Source organism: Labrus mixtus, chromosome 14 (genome assembly GCF_963584025.1).
Source record: "Labrus mixtus chromosome 14, fLabMix1.1, whole genome shotgun sequence".
Lineage (NCBI taxonomy): Eukaryota > Metazoa > Chordata > Actinopteri > Labriformes > Labridae > Labrus > Labrus mixtus.
Window position 1 is genome coordinate 14,785,024 of NC_083625.1, and position 24,678 is coordinate 14,809,701.

Below are 24,678 nucleotides of genomic sequence, written 5' to 3' on the forward strand. Positions count from 1 at the left end.
GATTATTATATATATATATATATATGTATATGTATTTCAAATACAGAGATGGTTGCAATGAAATACTGTAAATATGAACATAAGGAACAATAAACAACAACATAGGCAACTTAGTTACAAAAGAGATTTATTGTCATATTTACAGCCAGGATGTCAGGGATGTGATGATGGAAACACTAAAAGGCAGATCTCAAGAGATCATCCATAGAAATGAAAGGAATTTAATTTAAGAGAGAACTGTAAACCTGACGAAATCTGAAAAATCACATCCCTGATGTTTCCAAGAGCTTCAGATGCTGCACATGCTCCAACAACCCTTCCACTTCTTTATCCATAACTTAAACTAAACACTGACAATAAGTGCAGAAAAATTCATCTCGTTAAAATAAAAAACTACCCAAAAACAAAACTGTCATGTGCACATTTTGTGCTGTTATTTTTAGCATCACCTCTCTTTTCAGTATTTCTATAAACCAAAATCTTTCAATAAAAGCTCTAAACAAAACACCAACTCATGAAATCTTGTTTAGTATCCAAGAGTGTGTGTTCAGCAATGCAACAGAGCTGGTATGTCAATGGAAATGAAAAGAAACACAAAAATACTTCTACCATCCGCCTAATCAAAGCTGATCGTTTATGTGCCTACAGCCTGCATGTATACAGAAAACGTACAACTTCCTCCAACCGTTCAGACGGATCCTCCAACCGTGTAGGAACAAGATATAACATGTGCCAATTTCTCTATGACCAGTCTCAATATCAGTAACTTTTAGTGTCACAGTGGTTTAAGGATTATTGCATATTTGTCACTTTAACTATCAGGTTTAATGATAAACCAAATGTTTAATCATCCTTTGTTATTGGTTAATCTCTGTCTCTTTAAGGTGACATCTACACTTCACAAAAGGGGAGGAGGACGTCACCTGTCACCCAAACTATGTTGACTTCATTATATGTTTCAATTGGTTGGTATAGCATAGTACTTGAAACGCACAGGAAAGTATGCCAACTTTTCAGTGAGAGACAAACAAACTACAATGTAAAATGATGAAAACCACCCAGCCCATTAGGAAGACCGAGCAGATTTAAAAAGCTCTCAAGATATGACTGTTATTAAATTCTGAATTCGACCAGACTGATGTCAGCACGTTGAAGTTTGTTGGTCTCAAATCTTTCAGCCGTTTTAACTCATACAGTAATACACTAACTGGTAGAAACAGCCATTATTAAAAAAAAAAAAACGCAAATGATATTAGGAACAAAATGTGCATGACTTGGGAAAGACAAATAGCATGCAAATATAGAAAATGGGAAGCCCATCTCAGTCCTGAGCTTAGGAGTGTTGGTTAGTGTGGGATCTGGCGTACGGGCTGAAATGACGGTCTTGTAGTAGCAAATAGTTGGTGTGGGTGTGTGTGAGGACTTGATACTGGGAAGAGACTTCAAGTCATAACAGATGATGCAGTCCATCTTCAGTGGTGCTGCCTCTTAGATAGGTACCTTCACACACAAATTCACACATAAATACATGTATATGTTTGATAATTCAAAAGTGTTTGCTGAATCTTTATTTCAAACGTGTCTTTTTAGATGTACATTAAGTATATCATTTTAGATATGGAAGCATGGTTGATTTGCACAAAAAAGTTCTGACACGTGCAACAAGAATGTGTTGTGTCACTACTATATTAATACAACTGTTTCATCATGTGTGCATAGCATACCTCTCCCAGTGTTTGTGGTTGAGTCCACTGAAATCCTCAAGCTTGGCGATTTCTTTGAGGTACTGAGCCAGTTTGTACAGCTCTCTGTCCTTCTCCCTGTTCATGTGGGCCTTCATGAAGGGTCGGATCTAACACACAAAAAGACACACGAAGGCAAATAAGCTTCTGCAAAAAATGTGCACAATGCTGACGAATCAGAGGAAGAGGTCAAGGTTATGATGACAGTACCGTCCGCCTACCTTTAGTCCGTTCTGTGGATTCATGAGGAAGTTTCGTCCAATGTCGTCAAACATGATGGTGTTCTTCCTGCTGTAAAATTCTCCGTACTTCCCCCATATCACACCCAGAGGCTTCACCTGGATATGTGCATGCCATCAAACAAAATGCATGAATACTATCACCTTCTTAAAGAGAAGCCGACCTGATTCCATCAGCAATATGTGTAACTGCACCAGTGAAACAGGTCAGGATATTATATGTAGGATCAGCTGTGTGTGTACCAACCTCCACAACCCCTCTCTTTGGGGTGTGTACCGTGATCATAGCTGCACTGTCCAGCATGAAGGTAATCTTGTAGTGAGGGTTGTCTGTCACTCCAAGCTCCTAAACACAAATGCACAGGCAGCCGTGTTAACGTGTGTTCCCCTCAAAACCCAAATATTGCATGTTAAGTTGATCAACACTGCCATCTTCTGGCAAAAAGGGGTACAGAACAGTAATGTTTCAGTCCACTACTAACAGGTGATTCTAAGATTCTTCAAGACAAGTAAAGGAAAACAAACAAAACATGGACCCTTACTTTCATTTTAGCATCAATCCATTTCATACTTGTTGCAGCTAGGGAGAGAAAATACGTGTAAGATGTATATTCTACAAGCTGCCAGCACATTGAGTTAATCACACACAACAAAGGCCCAAAATATAAATACAAAATAAAAATCACATAATGTTGGCTTCCAGTAGTTGACATTATTTAAGCTGTCCAATTAAAAAATATGGTGCACAGTACTGCTGACCTTTCAAAGAAATGTCGCCATACATTTCACTGCACATCTGTATGAGCATGTGACAAATAAAAATCTTGAATCTTGAATCCATAAATATGTGTACAACTTTTAATTACATTCTCCTGCTCTTTCACTTTGAGTTTGAAGCATTCAGTTTAGTCCAATTGAGACCTCATAACAAGAAAAGAGAAGAAATAATACATACACCAGATGACAATGTCAAAGTCCTCGTAGGCTGATGTCAGAAACTCGTGAAGATATGGTCTCATTAGCTCCTGACCTGTTTCTGCACATGACTTATGATCTAGACACACAAATCAAACAATGAAAGCTCTATGTACTAGATTAAGCTTTCAGCATAGACACGCTGTCAGAGCTTTTTATTTAAAAGTGTCATCTGTATAAAGTTAGTGCAGACATGAAGAAAGGAAACAGCAAGTAAATGATGTATACATTATAGTGCTAAAAGTCGTTTATCATTTAGCTGCTATCATTTAACAAGTTGTAAAGTGATTTGTCCATTAGTAAACCATTTAAAGAGACAAATGTCTGCGTCCTTCTAACTCACCAAACAGTGTATAATCGACATCCAGTACCAGAAGCCTCTTGCCTTCTCTGGGAGGGTTCAGCTCCTCCACCTTATAGTCTTTTACTCTGCGAGCAATTTTAGCCAAGTTCTCCTCTCTGCAGATGTACAACAATATTTTATCAGATAAACAAAGACATATATGTTGTTACACTCATGATATATCTAATCCAGCATTTATACAACCACAGACCCATAAAAAACAGTAACACAAACCTGTTCTCCACTTCAATGACCTCTTCCTCGATGTCAAAATCATTGACCACATCATCGTTCTCTGGTGGAGGAGCTAAAACATCTTCCTTCACAAAGCAAAATATATTCACAGTTAGCACTGCAGTGTGCCAGACAGCAAATAAACAATAATAATAAATCTATGTGAGTTTAGCCCATTGAAATATTGTGAATGCGTAATGTCCTATTTCTCTTTCTCAGTTAATTTCTTTGTCACACTGACACCTACCAAGCTCTCCTCTCTGGTACCCATCATCATGATCTTAGTGTTTGGCTTCAGCTTCAGAGAGCCCAGCTTCACCTCATCCTCTGCAGGTTTACCTTTAGGCAAGATTGAAAGATTAAAGTCAACGAAAGGAGAAGAGGGAGATTTGTTAAGACAAAACACAACTATTGAAACGTTAGTTGATGTATAAATAATACAAAGATTAAAAAAACAGAACATCAGCTATTCATGGTTTGAGCCTTTTCTTACTCACTGCTAACATAAGCACAAAGATAAAAAGGACAATAAAGGCCAAATATCATTCATCTGGTTTCAATATCATAGTATCAAGTATTATATACACTACCTCCAGAAGATATGGCCTCTCACCTTTCACTTTGAGTCCCAGTAGTTTCTGTCTCTCTGGCAGCACCCCAGTCAAGGTCTTAATTGACTGTTTGAGGTCCATAATTGTGTCCTCCTCAGACAGAGAACTGATGGAGTACTCCTGGCCCCCCCACTTAATGATTACTGATACCGACATGACACAGTGAGGATGCTCAAACACATACGCACACACTTGGCTCCAGCTGCACGTGCACACACTTTCAAGCAAAAGACTATCACCAAAGTGACAAACATGCACACGCACCCCTAGAAAAGAGAGGGGGGATAAACAACAGGAGAGGTGTCAGGATGCTTGTGACTATAGCTTCAGCAAAACTTATCAAGAAGCTAATAGCGACAAACGGTAAGCAAATGAAGCATTCACAAGCCTTACACATGTGTTGTTTTTCCTATCCAATTAAAGGCACAACGGCCAAATACTACCTAATCAGAGTTGACAGTGATTGTCCCTCCCTAGTGTTGATATTTTTAGCATGAGACGGCTAATATTAGCTAGCAACAATGTAAACAAGCAAGGGTAACCGGCCAACTCGCTCACATTAGCTTACTTAGCAACACGGTTTGGGTAAAATTACCTGAAAGAGCAAAATAACGTGTTATACTCAGAGAATACAGTCAATTTTCGTCCAAAGTTCAATAACTGAATGAATGAATGAATGAAGTTTGCCGTTCAGTTTCATTCAGAGCAAGGCGCACACTCTCCTCTTCCTGGCGTCCCAAATTGTTCCGGATGTGACGTCAGAAACAAAAAGCTTCGTTACCATAGTGACAAAGTAACAGTAAATTGACAATGATAATAATAATACAAACTACATAAGTGAAAAGTTGAAAAGCTAAACAACACAGAAGTAGGAACCGACTAGTAACCATAGCACATTACAATGGTTATTTTATGTTCTAACCTTAAAATAGATGTAAGTTGCTTCATCATAGATACGATACAAAACAGGAAAGGAAATTAAATGTATACCCTTAGGCCACTAAAATCAACAATGTGTTTTATTTATCGACAGCTCAATAATTATCCTCCTGTTGATCAAAAACACTAAAAACGTATTTTTGGTTGGACTTTCTAACTTAATGCACTGCATACTTTGCTGTACATGTACATGTGAACTGTAGGCTTTTGTGACCGTCTTACCTTTTCTTTATAGTTGCTGTTGTTGTTATTAAACATTTAAACTTTTAAACTTTAGCCTGAGTTGCATATATCATATATCAAACTGTATTGTGGGCTCATGTTTTTTTGTATGGGTGGGATATGTATGTATATATGTGTTGTGTTGTGTGTTTGTATGTATGCTGGCTGCTGGAACACCTACATTTCCCTGCTGGGATGAATAAAGTATATCTTATCTTATCTTATTGTTATTATTTTATTATGGTAATTGTATTATTGAGATTATATTCATTCTCTGTATGTTGTGACATGTGTCTGTGAAAAGTACGTTATAATTAAACTTGATTTGCTTTTCTTACTTAGCATAGCTATCACAAATGTCCTTAACCTAAATATAGTCCTATCTAGCAAGCACCACAAGCCTAACCATTATCATTAAAAATATATATATATGGGCTGGCAAACTAACTGGATCTCCAGCTTCAGCTTAATTCCCCTTTACAGTAAACGTTATAGAATATTAAGCAACACTGCAGCATTAGTTAAAGTATTTTAGTAAAATAGCGTGTCCTCCGGCTAGAAAGTAAAAAGCATGTAAGCAAAGAGATTTAATGGGACGGTCGACTGCGCATGCCCAGTACATCTTCCTCGGTACTCTGGGGTAATGGCTGCTGGCTGAGATGAACGGATCGGCCGCATCCTTTGAGTGCGAGGCGCTTCCACCGCGAGGACCGTTAACTCGGGTGGTGCCGAGTTAAAATGGTCGATATCCGACCTGAAAAGCATCCCGAAACCATTGTACATACTGCGATCCTCGTCTTTCGACCGTAAGTTCTCTTATTTCTTTGGTGTTGGCGCCATAGCTAGTTCAGAATGTTTAAGCTAGGCTAGCATTACAGTTGGGAGTTTGTGGTCAGGGGGGACAGTTTATATTAATCTGCAGATTGTAAAAAGATAACGCTGACTGCCTTTACGTGCATGTGTTTGGACTTTGTTGTCTAAAACAAGCTTCTGAAACAAGCAAACGCTGTCATTTTATTCCCTGTTGTGTTTAAGGCATCCGGGTTGTTGACAGTAGATGCTAACGTAGCTGACAACGTTAGCACGAATTGTTGGCTCTGTGCCTGATGCAGCTCTTCATCACTACACGGCACATACGCTGCTACAGCTACATCACCAAGTCAGCAAACGTTACACATCAATAAAACAAAAGTGGTTCATGTGGGTTGACTGTAATATTTCGAGCTGCAACGTACGAAACCAGTCTAATTAGCAAAGTGTTGCAGTTTTTTTAGCGGCGTAGCTGGGAGACGGAGGGGTTACCAGAGCTCATTGCGTACCACAATAAATGCAGCACTCACTCATCCATACTGTTGGTAGGGCCGGTGTGTCAGTTGAGCAAGTAATTGTTTAAAACTACCCTGTAGCTATCTGTTGATGGTTTACAACAGATCAAAATACAGGGCTAGACGGACGCGTTATATAAGAGAGGATTCTGCGAAGTGATCTCTCTGTGGCCAGTCGTTGTCGCGGTGAATCTACTGTTATGTAAGATATCAGGGTCCTGTCCTCGGCTGCAGGGATTATTAATAAATGGAAACTCACGGTAACTTTCAAATAGTCTCTTGCAAAATATAAAGTCATGTGAGACTTGTGTGTTTAATTTCCACGTGGAAAGTTTGAGGTTTCACGATCATCCTTCTAAAGAAAAACACGTGATGAACAACTGAGACTGAGACCCCCCCCAGCTACATATACCCAGCTGATCAAGATGCACTTTTTTTTAAAACACCTGAGAAAAAAAATAATAACACTTTACTCGGATTTCTATGGAGTAAACTGTCAAGAGTTATTTTATCACTTATATTATGTGATATTGAGATGATATGATTACAAATGTTTGCTTTACATTAAGTTCGATTTAATTAGTTCTAGAAAGAAAAAAAAAAACTTTCCCCCCACCTCTTAATTGGCACCAATTAATCAGATGGTAGCTTAGAACCTAAGCAGCCCTGTCCATATTGTGACATTACACACCAAGAAATAACTTCAATGTTTTCTGCAGTACCTATAGTACCCTGTATGTGTCCCCCACTGCTCTGATTGTGAAAGGCCTTTGCAGTAGTGCAATCTTACAAATCATTGAGCATGACAGTTTTATATCAACAATGAATTTACAAGATTTTTGTATCCATATGATCAAGTCAGCATCTCCCTGATGATGAAAGGTTTTGAGGATGAATGTCTGAAGTGAAATTTATTTGACTTCTTTGCTTTTTTGTCATTGTACAATTGTCATTTTGAATTGTACAATTCTTGGATATTAGTCTTACTTTATTTAACGTTGGGTTCTAAACTAAAGCAGAATATTGCACAATCTGTGAAAGATGAAATATAAACAACGCACCCCTAGTGGTAAACCATGTGTGTATACTGTTAGTCAGTGCTTTAAACCAGTATAAATATCTGAATGAATGATTTGGGAGGTAAATCGAATAGTGTGGAAAAACTGAGGAGCCATGTTTAAAATATGCTGGTTATGCAAGTATGCCTATTTTTTCATCAGTTCTTGTGCTATAAAGCTTTTGCATGATGAACTGAACTGTATACTTGAATCTCTTCTTTGGAACTGTAACATCTCTATGGTATTTCTTTGGAATCTTTACAGTTTCATTCTTTTCCACACAAGCTATTTTCCCAGGATTGTGTTTCTTGCATCACTTAATGATGCCCTGGCAGGCACAAGTTAACGAAGGGAGGAACTCGGTATACAAACAAATTAAGTTGTATTGGTAGTAGGGTTTGACTTTATTGACTGATCCACCCTGCACAAGCACACAAAACCCAGAGCAAGCGGCACCACACTGGTTACAGCAAAACCTTGAACCTCAAAATCTAAAACTAGATAACTTGATATCTGATAGTAATGGTTTTATCTGAACAGGGAAGACCCCCTACATTCCCTTTTCATGTGTAGTTTAAACAATACCTAATTGTCTTTCCCTGTAAAACTGTATGTCATTTGTTCCACCTCCTTAGCATGAATCACTGCAGTTTTTCAGTGTCATTACTTTTGGCAGGAAACTAGTCCTCATACTGGTACACATCGGCACTGGACCAACACGTTATCATTGTGAATGGTCATAATGTGAATAGGTTTAGGCTCAAACTACCCGGGTTTGGTTTGGGTGTGCTTTTTACACTATGTAAACATATGTGGGTTACATAATGCACTTATGAACATTTATTAAATTAGTTTTTGAATGTGACTGAACGTTTTGGTTTCATGTGGCAACAGAACTCCAGTGTCAAAAGTAAAATGATTTTTATTTGCCCCATCCATCCACCCTTACCATTTTCCAAAACTGTCTTAATTGTTTCATAAATTCTTTTTTTTTGCTGAAAGTAGTTTTTCCCACATTACTTTACCTTTCACCATTACACCACTTTTAGAAAAAACTTGATAAATGTTGTGAACAGAATGTAAACTGGGTACCAGTGGAGTCTTAAAAGTCTTAAAAAACACATTACATTTGAAATTGTCAAATTAAGGCCTTAAAGTCTTGAATTTGGTTTGAATGGTCTTCAATTTAGTTTATTTTCTTTTAGCTTTAATTTTCTTCTGGTCATCCGTAGAAATACATGTGACATCATAAATAACTTTCATTTGTCTAAAGTGTTATGTGTCCATGTAGTTTCATTGCATGATGCTCATGATGTGTGTTAGCGCCAATCAGCTGTCCAAAAAAAACCCGAAACATCCCTGCTACTAACAAGCTAACTTTAGCTTCTCAATGGAAACCTGTTGGTCCGTCTTTACTGCCGTGAGTTGTGCCTGTGGGGAGTTGTTTTTTATTTATTTCTAATGTGTCATACAATCGCATTAACTCAACAAGTAAGCTAGCTGGAAAACTGTCCTGTGAACTAACTTAATGGTCATTACGTTTTTAAAGATGACTCAGTCGCCATCCACAGAGTGAATTAGCAGCATCTGCAAGCAGTGATCCTCAGACATTTGTGTCAGGTTTGTGAATGTAAAGGCCGATGAAACAGACGTTGCAGCCTGAAACAGACGTTGCAGCCTGCTCACAGCACAGAAATACGAAAGAACTGATTTGAATGGATAGGGAGGAAAGGGAATATATCCTATTAATAGATCGATCTTTGGATTTTATGAATCAACATCAGATCATTCAAAGAAAATCTTTAATTTAAATCCAGACTACTATACAGCGCACTATCCAAAGGCATGAAATACTTATATGTAAGTGAATGAATGTACATAGGCTTATTTATGTGCTCATGTCTGATTTCAGCAGAGCATGAGTGTCTGTGTTTCTCTGTCCTGATGAATGTCTCTGCTTTGCCCGTGTGTTACTAGGGCCAGTTTTTCGTCTGACACGTCTTTACGACTGACACATCTCCTTTATGGTTTGTCTCAGAAACAGTGCTATGGTATACATTTTGGCTGAGCCTCTTACCTGAAGAATTTACAACTGTTTCCTTTTCTTCTACCATATTCAATTGTCTTTTTTCAAAGATATTTCTCTGAAACATTTATGATACAGAGACAGCTTTTGTTTCCCCGCTGACTTTTAATATTTGAATTGACAGACGCACTCACGTGATGTAAAGCATGCTGCTCTTATAATAAAAAAAACTCTATGTATAATGTTGACCAATACATGTATTTTTCATAACACTGTGATCATTCTTCGTTTTAAGAAAGTCCCCTCTTTGGTGAGCTGTATGGATTATTATTGTTTATTTTTTTTAACACGGGGGGGAGCTACACTAACTCTCAACGAGAGAGAGACACAACAGAGAGAGTTTGTTGTGCTTTTAAAACAATATATGGGTGACCACAGTATGCTGGACCTTCATGCACTATTATCTGCCTTTCTGTGTTTTCAAATCTTATCAGTCTCGGCCCTCGGGAAATGTTTTTGCGGCTATAGTATGAAATCGGACGTGGCTCTCTCAGCAGAGCCAGTGTCAGTCACTGAGGATGAGATCGATGAAGGAAAGATTGTAATCCTTGAGAAGTTTTCTGACTTCTACCTGATTGATAAAGAGTCCCTCTCTGTCCCCCCTGTGGTAGCCCCCTCTGTCCCCCTGCTGTTGGCCAAAGTAGGAAGTGCTTGCGCACAAGTTCAACAAACGGAAGCGAATCCAGATTTTTTTGACCAGGGTGGTTCAGCCCTGACTTCTATGGGGTGGCAAGAAGTTTGTGTACATACACAAAAAAAAATATTTTATCTTTTAACAAATGTCATTATTTACAAAAAGTAACAGATACAAATATTAATTGTTTAGTTGAAGTTCAAATTAGTTCCCTGCTCGTGCTATTTTAATTTGATTGCAGTAAGTAGGAGTCTCCAGCAGGTGTTGGGCATCCCTTCAACATGGTAAATAATTTACATTAAACAGTCGAATGAACTTTAAGTATGGTAATTAATATATGCCGCCTAGTAATAAGACAAGATAAGATTATCCTGTTTAAGTCCCACAATAGAGGGATTTGTATCATTAGAGCAGTAAAGGCAAAACTACAGTAAAAGTTGAGATAGACAAGAAAACATGTTTAAAAAATGTGATAATAAAAAAGTAATTGTTTATTTAAGAAACATGTCATATTTTTTCTTCTGTGTATTACTATTGCTCTTAACTAAAGCAAGAGATTTCATGAAAAAAATGGCCAACCATGCAATGTTTCCTATCCGATTACTCAATTAATAGCCAGAAGAATCGATTGATTACTCCAATAATAAAGAATCTGTTGCCCTAGTACACACTGCAGTATTCATAAAACATTCAGGTCAGTACAGTGTCTAGTAGTGCAGATAAAGAATTTAGGTAATGGGATCCCTAAGACTTAATGTGAACCAAGCTCTCACACTCACTGTCTGACTGACTGACTGCCGGTCTGTTTGGTCACACTGATGAGTCTACTAGAGAAAGAAAAGCATGGAGGAACAGCAGGTAGAGTTACAGAAGTTGGTGCAAAGGACTGTTAACAGGTTTTGGTAAGAGCAGTTTAATGGCTGAATTACGGGCTGTTCTTTTTCTGGTTTACTTGTCTGGTGCTGGTGGCCCCACGAGCACCATCACAGCTATGCTAATGACTCTGAAGCTGTATTATCATTTATGCTCATAATTTTTTAACCAAGTTATGCAGCCAGTACATTCAGGGTTCTTCCTGCATAGAGAACTCTTTGGCGCCCCCCCCCCCCCCAAAGAGGTTTCACCCAGCGCCAAAGGAAAATCACCATCGCCAAAAGAAAAAAAGGACGATTCAAATTGCAAATCAAATCCTCCCTGAATGTATGTTAAAAATATCAATACATCAAACGTTGAACAAGGAGAACATGAACTTAAATACGACGTCTCTGACTTCTAGTAGTCATCTCCCCTCTCATCCATTTACACATGCGGCTCGCGCTGGATCGTTTCTTTTGACTGGGTCCGGACACTACAATTCCCCACCCCACCCCCCCACCCCCCCATACAATATTTAAAGCCTTAGCCTTGACTATAAAACAGCTTATAAGATAGATGTTATGCACCACACTTGTCATCATTAGAATGCAGATTTTAACACCACACATCTGCTAAATGCAGGAAAATAGTGGCTGTTGCTGGGCAGTTTAAATATATGCAGAGTTGCCTTTTTCCCTCATTTATTGTTCTCATCTTTTTTTTTATAACTGCTGCATATCTCAACTGCATACCGAATAAATCATGATCTTCATTTTGTGCATTGTCGCTCCTTTTCTGCAGTGTTAACATCCCGTCTTAGTGGTCAGTTCTGCCTGCCCATCAGAGGCTAAGGTAAGGCCATGGCAGTGAAGGACCGTGTCGAGGCGGTCCTAAATGTGGGTCTGCGAGTTCCCAGCATCATGCTGCTGGATGTCCTGTACCGCTGGGACGTCAGCTCCTTCTTCCAGAAGATCCAGCGCTCCAGCCTCTCAAACAACCCCCTGTTTCAGTACAAATACCTGGCTCTCTACCTGCACTACGTAGGTCAGTATGGTATCACACACGCACACACACAAACACACTGTTGGTGGGGGGTAAACTGGTATCAATAGTGACACTGGTATTACATTCTGCAACAAGGATTTTTGCCATACCTTTATTAAAACTTGGTAACTACACTGATTCAGTCAAAAGCTACAAGTACTGAGAAGTGAACGTAGATTGACGCATTAAAGCATCTTTCTCTGGTCTCATGCTCAGAAATGAGAGTATGGCATTGCAAGCTTGTGTGAGGGGGGGAAGGCGATGGTGGTATATCAACATGCATTCGTATGTATAATACCATTACCGCAAATAGCATATAGGGTTATAATGACCATCTCTAACACACACACACACACACACACACACACACACACACACACACACACACACACACACACACACACACACACACACACACACACACACACACACACATTTCAGGACAATCTGCCCTGGAAATCTTCCTGAGTTGCTCTTTCATTGATGTTCCATTTTGCTGCTCTGAGAATGCAGATTTACCCTGTGTGTGTGTTTTTTTTTTTTTTTATACGTCTGTGTTTGTGAGTGTGTGCTGTCAGACTTGGCTACAGTCGGTTAATGAACTCAAAGGCTTGGTATGTGCTGATGAGTGGACAGACTGAATAAACTGAGAGAAAGGCCCTTAAACCAAACTAACTGTTGCTATGCACTGAACCGAAGAGTGTATTTTTAGACTTTGTTTTAGTTAGTAGTAGCCTGTTGCTCAGTAAACCTACTGTCAGCAATGACTGTTTGATTGACTGTCAAAAGTAGCTCCACGCTATGACATAAGGAACGTGTGACACACACACACACACACACAGTCACACGAGCGTACATTCACAGTAAGAAGATGGTTTACAGTATGTGACTGAAATCAGTTTGTGGTCAACACAAATGAAGTAAAGATGTTTTTTAGTAGTGTATATCGTATCACTTGTCTATACTTGATGCTGTGATGATTTTTAATGGTCATCTATGGGATCTGTGTGTGTGTGTGTGTGTGTGTGTTTTTGTGTTTGCCTGGGTGAATACTTCGCAGGTTACATTCTGAGCTTGGTGCTCCTGACTCTGCCTCGTCAACACCTGGTTAAGCTCTACCTGTACGTCCTGACGGCTTTGTTGCTGTACGCTGGTCACCAAGTTTCAAGGTACACACAGATTTCCAGAGTTGAAATTTGTTGTTGGCATTAAATTCAAAATGAGCATGTCATTTTCTAAATGCAATACAATTTCTCAGTTTTAAGATTTGATGTTGTCTTTGTGCTATTTGAAATTAAATTAGGGGTTCCCTGTTTTGCGAATCATCACATTCTGTTTGTATTTACATTTTACAAAACTTTCACCATAACTGGGGTTGTCCTTCCAGTAAGGGTCACATTCTGTCGGATGTATTAAAGCCTGATTTGTAAACATTGCTATTTTGCAAGGGTGCTATAGACATTCACTGCACAGTATAACATGTTCTGATGAGTTAAAGGTTAGTGGTATGTATTCATTCATAATCAGACCTGTTAACGGAGCCTTTTGACTTCTCTTTTTCAGGGATTATGTCCGCAGTGAACTGGAGTCTGGCCATGAAGGACCTGTCTACCTAGAACCTCTTTCCATGAACAGATTCACCACTGCACTCATAGGTATGAAATAACACATGAATGATTGGAGACACTCTTGTAGTATACATGACAGGGAATGATAACATCTAGCACAAACCCAAACATAGACAGATGAATTTTTCGATTTGAAATGTCACGCGGGACTTGAACCCGGGTCGCCCACTTGGAAGACTATAGCCTGCGTACATGCAGTGTGACCTAACTGCTAGACCACTAGCCCCTCTTCAATTTCATTCTTGCACGTGGATCCTGGTTACTTTCAGTATGACGTAATATTTGGTGTCGGACTAAGTTGTAGCTTGAGTCTCGTTTACAGAATAAATCCATCCTCTGTTTACAGAAAAAACACTTCTCTCTTACTAGAATTGTAGCTCTTACATGTGTCAGTGTCTCAAACTTTCTGTAGAACAGATGGCAGAGAAAGATCAGCACAAGGTTTAATGGAGTATTTGCTAAAAATTGCTGGGACTTATCACTTTAATGTCATATGGCATGGCCACTCTTTGGTCACCATCTACTACCTGTGATATGTGGTCTATGTTGACATGGGCAGTATGTTCTTGGGTCCACATGATCTGGTTTCATCTTTGGTTTCATAGACTTTGCTGATTTCACTGCACAGTGGAAGCCTGAGAAAGTAAAAATGATACGGATACAGTGATAAAGACAAACTGCTATATCACAGTGAGGGGGGAGGGGGGATTAAAGCTTGTAAATATAAACGTGGTCTCTCAAATTGACATCTTTTTGTTTTGGAGCTGACTTAGTTCGTTTTTATACGGCTCTTAATATTTTCATTAAGTTTTTATTTTCAGCTCTAAAGTAGATGAACATTTTCAAACGTCAGTGCGTCACAAAATATCACATTGTTTACAGTGTGCAGATTCATATATGCATATGTGACGTTTTACGCATATTCCTTCTGTTCTGTCCCCTCATTTGATCTTTTTTGTCTTTTAGGTCAGCTGGTGGTGTGTACGCTGTGTTCCTGTGTGATGCAGACCAAGAGGATTTGGCTCTTTTCTGCTCACCTCCTCCCTCTGGTTGCCAGACTGTGTCTGGTCCCACTGGAGACCATCGTCTTCATCAATAAATTCTCCATGATCTTCACAGGCCTGGAGGTCATTTACTTCCTGGCTTCTAACTTGTTGGTACCATACAACCTGGCAAAGACTGCCTACAGGGAGCTGGCTCAGGTGAAGAAAAATAGCTATGTGGCCTGATGTTGCATGTTTTACTCAAAATGTATGACTAGATTTTGAGTAAAGTAGTCCTGGTGTATTTCTTATCCCTTTCTTTTCTCTGTGCCAATGACCTTGATCTCCTCTCTGCCTCTATCTCGCTCTCTGTCCCCAGGTGGTGGAAGTGTACGGACTGCTGGCTCTGGGTATGTCTCTATGGAACCAGCTAGTCCTCCCTGTTCTCTTCATGTGTTTCTGGCTGCTGCTGTTTGCGCTGCAGATCTACTCATACTTCAGCACCAGAGACCAGCCTACCTCACGGGAGAGGCTACTTTTCCTCTTTCTGACCAGGTAAGGCTGAAGCAGCATGGGACATCACACACTGTACATCACAGACTCACTCTTTAGCCTGCATTTGTTTACTGATCACCATGGATATTTTGTAAAGGGTGAGCCCTGCACAAAACAGTTTGAAAAACCACACACTAAACTACCTTGTACAGTCCAGTATGTGGCATTAAACTGTGATGTAGTATGGGTACAGTGTCTTAAAACTTTATCAAAATGAACAAAATCATGTAGGATAGAAAACAGAAACACTGTACACTAAAGTAGTAAAATGTAAAAGGAAGACATTATTTATATGATATGTTCATGGTTCAACGTATTTATCTAAAATAAGTCATTCAGGGCTGTGATTTAATATCTGTAGCAAACGCGTCCAGTAATAGTGGAGATTGCATATCTCTGCAAAAATGTGCTGAATGGCCTACGTGGTCCACTCATAGCAGCATTACCTACCTATCAAGGGGTTTGTTGATGGTTTGTAGACTCCTGCTCTCAGAATAAATCAGCCTACTGAGTTTATTTTAGGTCTCCTGGTCTGATCTAAGGATGATTATTTTTAAAAGAGTTTTTGGCAAATTCTGACAGTAGGGGCTTGTAATTGTTCTTTAACATATGCTACTAAGACTAATGGCTCGGTAAAAGAACTGCAGGAAGTCTAATAGAATTGGTTCCCCTTTCCTGCTAAACAAAGTGTCTTAAAAACATGACAATAGTTGACATTTGTGAGAAAACATGACTCTACTCAAGTTACAAGCTACACAGCTAATAGCGTCATAGCAGCAGTTATGGTGGAGTTAGATTACAAAGAAAAAACTTTTTTTGTTTGTTTGGTGTCTTATCTCTTTCTTCTTTTTGCTCCACCTCCCTCCTGGTCCTCAGTATTGCAGAATGTTGCAGCACACCGTACTCCCTGCTCGGTCTGGTTTTCACCGTCTCCTTTATTGCTCTGGGAGTTCTCACACTCTGCAAGTTCTACCTGCAAGGTTACAGAGCCTTTATGAATGACAACACAATGCACAGGTTAGAACAAGTGTATATCTGCGTGTGTGTGTTTGTGTGTGTTTTCAAGATGTCTGTTGGTTTGTAGCTACATTTTGAATCACGTTTGTTTCCTGTCTCTCTCTCTGTGCAGAGGGATGACAGAAGGCATCACCCTGCTGATCCTCGCTGTTCAGACCGGCCTGATCGAGCTTCAGGTCATCCACCGAGCCTTCCTCCTCTCCATCATCCTCTTCATTGTTGTTGCTTCCATCCTGCAGTCCATGCTGGAGATAGCTGACCCCATAGTCCTGGCCTTGGGAGCGTCCAGAGACAAGTAAGAAGTTGTATTTTTATGTCTCTAAGCATTTAAAAATGGATTTATCTTAAACAATAAGGTACCTCATGTCTATTAAAACAGATTTCCGTAAAGAAAAATGCCAAGTGCAAACTCTCACTGTGAATTAAAAATTTGGCAACACATTTGAAGGTCAAAACTAGTTGACATTTTTGTGTTATTACTCAACATGTTAATGGTCTTCTCTTTGGTTCCTGCTCTGTGTGTCCTGTAGGAGTTTGTGGAAGCACTTCAGAGCTGTGTCTCTGTGTCTGTTCCTGCTTATCTTTCCAGCCTACATGGCCTACATGATCTGTCAGTTCTTTCACATGGACTTCTGGCTTCTCATCATCATCTCCTCCTCCATCCTCACATCACTGCAGGTAACACACAAGCAGACAGCAGTTTAAACGCCAAACTGTATTTCACACAGTACCGAGAAAAATTCAGTGAGGATACTTCGGCATCTGCACCTTGTTTTATGAATTAAGTTAGACCAAAATGCTAACACACTTTCCTCAAACATCCCCAGGTTCTTGGCACTCTGCTGATCTACGTGCTGTTCATGGTGGAGGAATTTCGTAAGGCTCCAGTGGAGAACATGGATGAAGTTATTTACTGTGTCAACGGTACCTACAGATTGCTGGAGTTTCTGGTAGGTTTAACACATGTACACACAGTATCATAATGGCACACAAAAAAAAGTGGCATCATTGACATACAAAATGAAGTCATCTAAACGTAACTGTTTCTGATTTCCCCCCCTGCCAGGTAGCGGTGTGTGTGGTGTGCTATGGTGTGTCGGAGACTGTATTCGGGGAGTGGAGTGTGATGGGCAGCACCATCATCCTGGTCCACTCGTACTATAACGTGTGGCTCAGAGCACAGCTGGGCTGGCAAAGCTTCCTCCTCAGGAGAGATGCTGTAAACAAGATCAAAAGCCTCCCCACGGCTAGCAATACACAGCTGGAGCAGTACAACGACATCTGTGCTATCTGCTACCAGGTATGGGCTAGGTTTGTGTGGTTTTGTTTAATCATAGAGAGGACATGGAAAAGAAGTAATCTAAAGCTGGATTTTTTTTCTAATTCTTTTCAGGACATGAACAGTGCTGTGATCACTCCCTGTAGTCATTTCTTCCACGCTGGCTGTCTGAAGAAATGGCTTTATGTCCAGGAGACATGTCCCCTCTGTCACTCTCAGCTCAAGAGCCAATCACCAACCACCACAGTCCCCAACCAAGACACCCCTGCAGCCAATCAGAGCCCTGCAGGTCAAGAAGAAACCAAAAAAGAGCAAAACGGTGGTGCTTCTACAGACAATGGGAAAGAGGAGAAGGAGGGAGATAATGGACCTGCTATGTCAGATAGAGAAACCTCCTCCTCCTCCTCCTCCTCCTCTGGTGACACCACTGCTCCCCCCCACACGCTCGACACTCCAGCAACACCATCTTGTTCTTCATCTTCTCCTCTTCCCCCACTTGTGACTGAATCTGAGTCTCTCGCAGATGATCCATCTCCATCTCCGTCTTCCTCCTTCTCCTCTTCCTCTGACACTTTGGGCACGCACCCCTCGGTCTGTCACCACTCGTCCTCGCATTCCTCAATCCAGGAAGATGCAACCCTTGCTGAACCTGACCCCGCCCCTCAGCTACAACCAGGCTTCCTCCTGGACAGCAAGGAGTTGTCTACCGTTCCATCATCACAGCCTGAACAGCCCTCCTCCTCTTTTGAGGGACAGTCTCCCCTGCCATGCAGCCTCTGAGCCCCATCACAACACACAAGGACCAACATGCATGCGCATAGATACACAATCTGAACACTCCATATGCCAAAATTCTGCCTATATTCTACAGGTTGAGCTATTGGCTATCTCATGTCTAAAGTTTGACAAGAACCCTCCATAACCAGTTGAAGAGAAAAATATCCACAAGCAAAAGACAAGATGTGTTTTAATTTCATGCTAGAGATGATACAGAAGAGGATTAGGGCCACTGGAAAAAAACAGTCACATTTTTTTTCCAATTCTGTGAAAAAGTCAGAATGAAAAAACTTTTTTTTTTCAGTGGCCGTTATCCTTTTCCTTTCGATTATGTCATGATGGTGGGTGAAACTTTTTCCACCTTTCAACATTTTTATTTTCTGTTTTGGGAGAAAGCGGTAATGTCATCTCAAAATGAATTGGTACTTTTCATCATGTCCACAAAATGTGAAGTCCTGTATCAAACTGAAGTGTCACTTCACTTATTTTTCTTGTTTCATAGATTTAGACTTTAATATGAGACCTAAAGCTCTTCTCATTTCAATCCCATATGCCTCACTTCATGGTGGCTCCCATCCTGATTTTTCCTTTTTTTTGCGCATCGTCACTCTAATCGCTGAACATTTCAGTGTTTAGGTGTTCTCTGTAGTCCTGTCTGTAATGAGACACGGCTCAGAGGTGTTGAGAGCTTGGGAGACACGTTATTACTTAGGGTTACAATTCAAAAAGGTGACAAAGTCTTAACATTTCATATAGAATCAACAAACTTCTACAGTGGTTTTGATGAAGACTTCCAGTCTTCACTGTTGGGTGACAGTAGTTTTGTGTGCAAGTGAAAACACAAAGACTGAATGTTTCATGTGGTCATCACATGACCTGAAGCCTGAAGATTTTCTAGTGTGGTCTAGTTAAATGTGACAGTGTGAACAATGGTCAACTTTCATTTCATGTTTTATGCATTCTCTGGCATATAATCCCATATTTGAATCAAATTTGTTGGCTGGTCCCAGCAAAAAAAAAAGTTCTTCTCCTCATCGCCAAACTTTTGTATTACTGTTAAAGAGATCTTTATTGAACAATACGCAGTGCCGACAGACGGAGAGAGAGGAGGGGGATGAACATGAAACAAAGGCCACTGTGTTTGAGGTGAGCTTTTGAGTATTGGAAGTGTAAAGTATTCCAGTGTAGGCATGGTGCCATAAACTTTGTTGTCAGACGCTCAACTTCGTTCACGGTACTCTCAATCATCTTCTGATTTACAAACGCATTGGCTCTGCCCTCCATCCTATATATGACCTCACTGCATCCAGCTCTGCATTGGCCAATCAAACAAAAGCCCCATGTCATTTCTAGGACCATCATTCTCCTCCCTTTGCTGCACAGGCATGAAGTGAAATGTTTCTACCAGCAGATTAAGCCGTATGATAGGAAAGTCATTTTTTTATTACCATACGTTAACACATGCACACACTTAGCCAGCTCCTGTACTCAGCAAAAAGGGGGGGAAGTTCTTTGGATTGAATTGAAAGACTACAATTTGTGAAAATGCCTGAGAGTCCTGATGCACGCTTATAAGTAGAGCTTGCACGCTGCCACTGTTACATTGCATTTCTACGTTTGTCCCCACTGTGCTCTAAACCCCCTCCCCCACCCCGACCCCCGTGTCTCATTTTTGACATATGCCTTTTTTTTTTTTTCTTTTGCACTAATGTCATTTCTACTAGCAACGCTCCAAAGCTGTTCTGAGGCTGTCAGCAACCAAATACCCTCTGATACATTTGTGTACTAGGACACAGCCCATTCTGTTTGTGTGTAATGTATAGAAATGTTGCTCTCTATGACATCTATATTAAACCAGGGGAGTGTTGTTATAGAATGAAGTTCAGGACTAGATTTCACCAAAGCTTCTCAGCAGTTCAATGTTCTTTGTTACTTTTACATGTTTGTGAAATAAGACACACTTCAAACTGAGAGGTTTTGGAGAAAAAGCCTTCTGATCTTTGAGACCAGCCAGTGTTACAGCTTCTCCTGCGTGTATGACGCGTCCTCAAGCTGGTGTGATCACTCTGGTGCCCTCTACTGATAGGAGTGGGATCAGCATGGCGCTGACGAAGCAGGAGAAGCCCAAGTTAACTCTCGACAGTATTATTACTACCACTATTACTAAAGGTCTTATTACTATGAATGAATTCTTTGTTTTCATATAAAGCATTGGCTTCAGGGCTGAGAATGAATACATTATCAATGTAGGATCAAACCTGAGCAATGTTGTGTTTATTTTATTTTTCAAAGATGAAATGTAGAGTTTGATGTATTTTGCACACGTTCCTGTGAAAGATTAACATAAGGACTTTTCCGTATTCTTGAATGACATTTTATCATGAGCTCCATTCCTCATAAACTTTCATTTACTTCAAGCACTTGAAGTGGTTAAAAACATTTCAACATCTTAAACAAACCTTTGTTTTCATCTTGGAGCATTGAACTGTCACATACTCGATGAGGCGATAGCTGTCATTGGAAACTGATTGTGACTATGCATCGCAGTATTCAACTGTCAGAGAAGTCTGCCAGCTGTTGATTCCAGATGTATTTGCTCTGTTTTTGTTCTTTATGTTTGAGAAGCAAGCAGATATGCTTATGGAATCTCTAGCTGCTACAGAGCACTCTCTGACAACGTGCGTCTTTTCCAAATGCTTTTTTTTAAAGAGTGTTTTGGAAGAAAAGGATACAGTACTGCTGCCCCATACTGTTTCCTCTGATGTTAGTCGGTCATGTTCAGGGCTCTTCTTTCTCAGATTGCCTACAGATCTTGTTCTTTTTTTATTTTCTTGTCTGGTTAAGTTTCCCCCCCACACATGATTAGGACATTATCTATACAACCTGACTCTGAATGCCAGTTAATTTCTGTTCAAATGCATCCAGGTTGGTTTTGGACTTTATATGCCTGGCATTGCCTTGGTTCTTTTACAAAAAAAATGAATGTCAGTAATAAATGAACCATCCACTCTGGACTCTGCTTTGATATCATCTTTGTGATTTAAATTTATTTCTTATAATAAATATGATGAAATAGTAGTTTTGTTTCCAGTGTTAGCACCAGTGTTTACATTAGTCTTTAGTCTGTTACTTAAAAGATGGCTTTACATTTAATACAGTTATTATGGATCATTTTATAAAAGATTAATAGTGAAAAATAATATCTTTGATATATCTTAATTTAAAGAAGTTGAAATGACATTGGAGTGGTGGCCTAGTATAGGGACCTCTAGCAATGTGGTTGCACCAATTTCAGTGTTGGAGAATCGACGGTGGTGGAGAGGCCCGCTCTATAAGGCCTGTGTTTAGTTGTTAATTGTGTTTGACAGCAAATTGGTACAATGTCTCGTAGAGGATATTCAAACAATCACAGTAAAATAATAGTAAACCTAAATGAAGACTGTTTTTTTTAAGAAAAGAAAATAATTAATAAAAAATGGAAAAAAAAGGATTTCTGTAAAAATGTGTGTTATATTTGACGGATTGGACACAAGATGGCGCTGTTGTGTTGGTTTTAAACTCAGTGGGAACTGATTCATTACAAACCACACACACACGCGCGCGCGCGCTCAGACATACAGTAAACACACACACGGGACTGTGTGTGTCGAGGTAGTCTATGCTAGTGGAGAAAGTCGCTGTGAAAGACAGTAGCCTAAAACGTGGTTAAATATCGAAGTGATATTTTCGTTTCCTTGAATCCGTCAAGCTGTTGAGCTACTTAAATAAGCTCATTTGGCCCATGTTCCGAATACATTCATTCACAGGCTCAACTTTAAAAAAGATAAATAGCCTAACTTAAGCCACGTCTGACTACTTGGTGTTGAAAACTTAAACTACCTTTGAGATGAACATATTTAGGATCTGAAATGTTTAGGCCTATAGCCGACTGATCTGACATATTTAAGAAATCTCTTGTTTTTCATTAATCGATTGGTTTGAAGTTTTCTCAAATTTCAGACCTTTATCATTTCAAGAGATTAACTTGCGTGTCCTGTATTGATTTTAAACTCATTGCTGTTGACATTTTAATGGAGTGTAACATGCAGAGATATATAGCCTATATTTTATATCACACTCGGATCGATACAAACACCAGCCCCTCTTAACACTCCTCCATCCATTCACGTGTATCTTTTCCAACACGGCCTGATCCTTCTCTCTCTCTCTCTCTCTCTCTCTCTCTCTCTTCCTCTATAAGCAGGAAATTGGAGCATAAAAGACTCTTATTCTCCATAATCAAGGTCAAGAGCGTTTTTCAATCACCTTTGGGAATTAAACCCTGGAACAGCGCCAGTTGCTCCTGCCAATCATCCCCACAGCCGGCTGAATAATACAAAAGTTGTTGACCTTTTGGCACCTCAGCAGATCAATACGCTCCAGCTTTGTTTTATTATAAGAGTTCTCAGAATTATCTATTAATATTTTGTTTGGATTCCCCCTCTCGGCGGCGTGATAAATAGTTCCAAATAACAGATGGTGCTGCAGGGAGAGACAAAGCGGGCAAATCTGGTAGCAATTATCCTCAATTATGTTCATTGTTATTTTGAGCTAATTATTGTTATTGTCACTTTTGTTTGTGCGTCTTGCGGCGCTGAGCTGCAATAAGCGGGCCTGCGGAGGACAATGGGGAGCAGGGATCTGTTGTGACGATGAAATATGGCTTTCATAATTGAGCCTAACCACTTTGCTCTAAATAAAACTGAAATCTCAATGTGAATGCTGAGGGTTCATATCAGATTAACCAAATGTCTGCGACTAAATTAATCTGATAGGCTATTGGATCTATAGACTGATACACAAACATCAGTCATTTTTCACGTCTTGCAGTAAAATCTAAATTTGTGTCGTGCTGATGCCTGGATTTTATTCTCTTTGTTTTTTTTGTTTTTTATTTAGCTTTATTATATTTCTTTGTAGAATTTATACAAAGTCTCAAATATTAACAGGCCTTTAATCAAGTTCTAATCCATGGCTACAAAATTCACAAGAGTTTTTTTTCATTGTTCTCTTTCCTTATTCAATATTTTTCAAGGTACTTTGCGTAAAAATGATTAACAGTCGATGTATTATAAGATAATTAAGATGATATTGAAGCCGAGAAATGTCTGCCTTGCTGAAGCGCCATCCAGCCGTTTTTTTTAATCCCAGCATCCTGAGCGCCAGTCTGCGGCTCTGCAGGAGCAAAAGTAAACTTTCCATGTCGATGTCCTTGTTGTGGTGCTCATATGAATTTGTTCTCACATTGACAGAGACGAGACGTTATTTGACGAGTCATTTTAACACGGACAGAGAGGGTTCCGTATACCCGGACTGGACCCTCCAGGATGGGACAGAGAAGATGAGCTCCGAGTCCGCTGCTTGGAGCGGACCTGACTCCTCTGTCGTCTTTATTTGGGGGCGTCTCTTCTCATCTCCTCTCCTCCCGTCCTGTCCCCTCCCCTCTTTTTCTCTCCATCCTAGCTCCCTCTCTCTCCCCCGGGGTGGGAGAAGCCCGTGTTTGGTTCTCAGAGAGAGAGAGAGAGAGAGAGAGGAGAGAGGGAGAGACAGAGTCCTCCTGGGAAGAGTCACAGGGCGTTTTTTCCTCAGAGAGGGAGCAGAGCGCCGAGAGGAAGCAGCGCTGCTCCGGACACCACAGAAACCCATCACGTCCCGGAGCACAAAGTTGAGGGAGGAAGAGAGAGAGAGCAAAGCGCGAAAAGAGGAAAAACAGAAGTCAGAAAATTATGACATCTGATCCGGATGCGAGTTGATCTCTTTTTATTCTGTTTGACAGTTTGAACTGTGGATCTCTGCGGAGCGACTTTAAACGCATCTTTCTGGGTCTGTTGGCGTCCTGCATTCTCCCTGAACGATTCTATCCGCCTTTAAAGAATTTTGAATCTTGGATTCTACTTTCCCGATATGATCTCCTCTCATTTTTAGGCACTTCCACTCCCCAGGACCATATTCAGAGGACTAAACAGATACCTGCTTGGTTTCTTGTGACGCGCAAGCAGAGAGTGCAACCACGTTGCTTCTTTTAAATCGGACCTAAGGATCCAAAGGGGAGCAAGTGCACATCCAGTCGGGAGAAGACCGAGAGTCTACGGA

At 40.1% G+C, this 24,678-nt stretch overlaps 2 protein-coding genes across 2 annotated transcripts; one reads left to right on the forward strand and one right to left on the reverse strand.

The window, feature by feature from the left end:
• Positions 1–1,235: 1,235 nt before the first annotated feature.
• Positions 1,236–4,881, reverse strand: ublcp1 (ubiquitin-like domain containing CTD phosphatase 1). The gene is made up of 11 exons (XM_061055255.1): positions 4,740–4,881; positions 4,147–4,410; positions 3,781–3,872; positions 3,534–3,619; positions 3,300–3,415; positions 2,937–3,035; positions 2,524–2,561; positions 2,229–2,327; positions 1,964–2,080; positions 1,725–1,852; positions 1,236–1,500 (listed from the first exon to the last, which is right to left on the reverse strand). Exons 2-11 carry the CDS (start codon positions 4,298–4,300, stop codon positions 1,473–1,475), a joined length of 957 nt encoding a protein of 318 aa, XP_060911238.1. The 5' UTR covers positions 4,301–4,410; positions 4,740–4,881; the 3' UTR covers positions 1,236–1,472.
• Positions 4,882–5,944: 1,063 nt separating this feature from the next.
• On the forward strand, positions 5,945–21,558 carry LOC132988118 (RING finger protein 145-like). The gene is made up of 12 exons (XM_061055270.1): positions 5,945–6,111; positions 12,065–12,307; positions 13,368–13,476; positions 13,871–13,962; positions 14,902–15,137; positions 15,298–15,473; positions 16,350–16,490; positions 16,603–16,785; positions 17,021–17,168; positions 17,318–17,440; positions 17,557–17,790; positions 17,884–21,558. Exons 2-12 carry the CDS (start codon positions 12,124–12,126, stop codon positions 18,547–18,549), a joined length of 2,292 nt encoding a protein of 763 aa, XP_060911253.1. The 5' UTR covers positions 5,945–6,111; positions 12,065–12,123; the 3' UTR covers positions 18,550–21,558.
• Positions 21,559–24,678: the final 3,120 nt, after the last annotated feature.

What these genes read in the sequence shown, in the direction of transcription:
- ublcp1 (XM_061055255.1), bottom strand. Translation starts at nt 4,300, where the DNA reads ATGTCGGTATCAGTAATCATTAAGTGGGGGGGCCAGGAGTACTCCATC. An exon ending in TGTCGATTATACACTGTTTG is followed by an intron (nt 3,036 to 3,299) that starts GTGAGTTAGAAG and finishes TTGTGTGTCTAG; the next exon opens with ATCATAAGTCATGTGCAGAA. An exon ending in ATCCACAGAACGGACTAAAG is followed by an intron (nt 1,853 to 1,963) that starts GTAGGCGGACGG and finishes TTTGTGTGTTAG; the next exon opens with ATCCGACCCTTCATGAAGGC.
- LOC132988118 (XM_061055270.1), top strand. Translation starts at nt 12,124, where the DNA reads ATGGCAGTGAAGGACCGTGTCGAGGCGGTCCTAAATGTGGGTCTGCGA. An exon ending in ATTCACCACTGCACTCATAG is followed by an intron (nt 13,963 to 14,901) that starts GTATGAAATAAC and finishes TTTGTCTTTTAG; the next exon opens with GTCAGCTGGTGGTGTGTACG. An exon ending in TCTGTGCTATCTGCTACCAG is followed by an intron (nt 17,791 to 17,883) that starts GTATGGGCTAGG and finishes AATTCTTTTCAG; the next exon opens with GACATGAACAGTGCTGTGAT.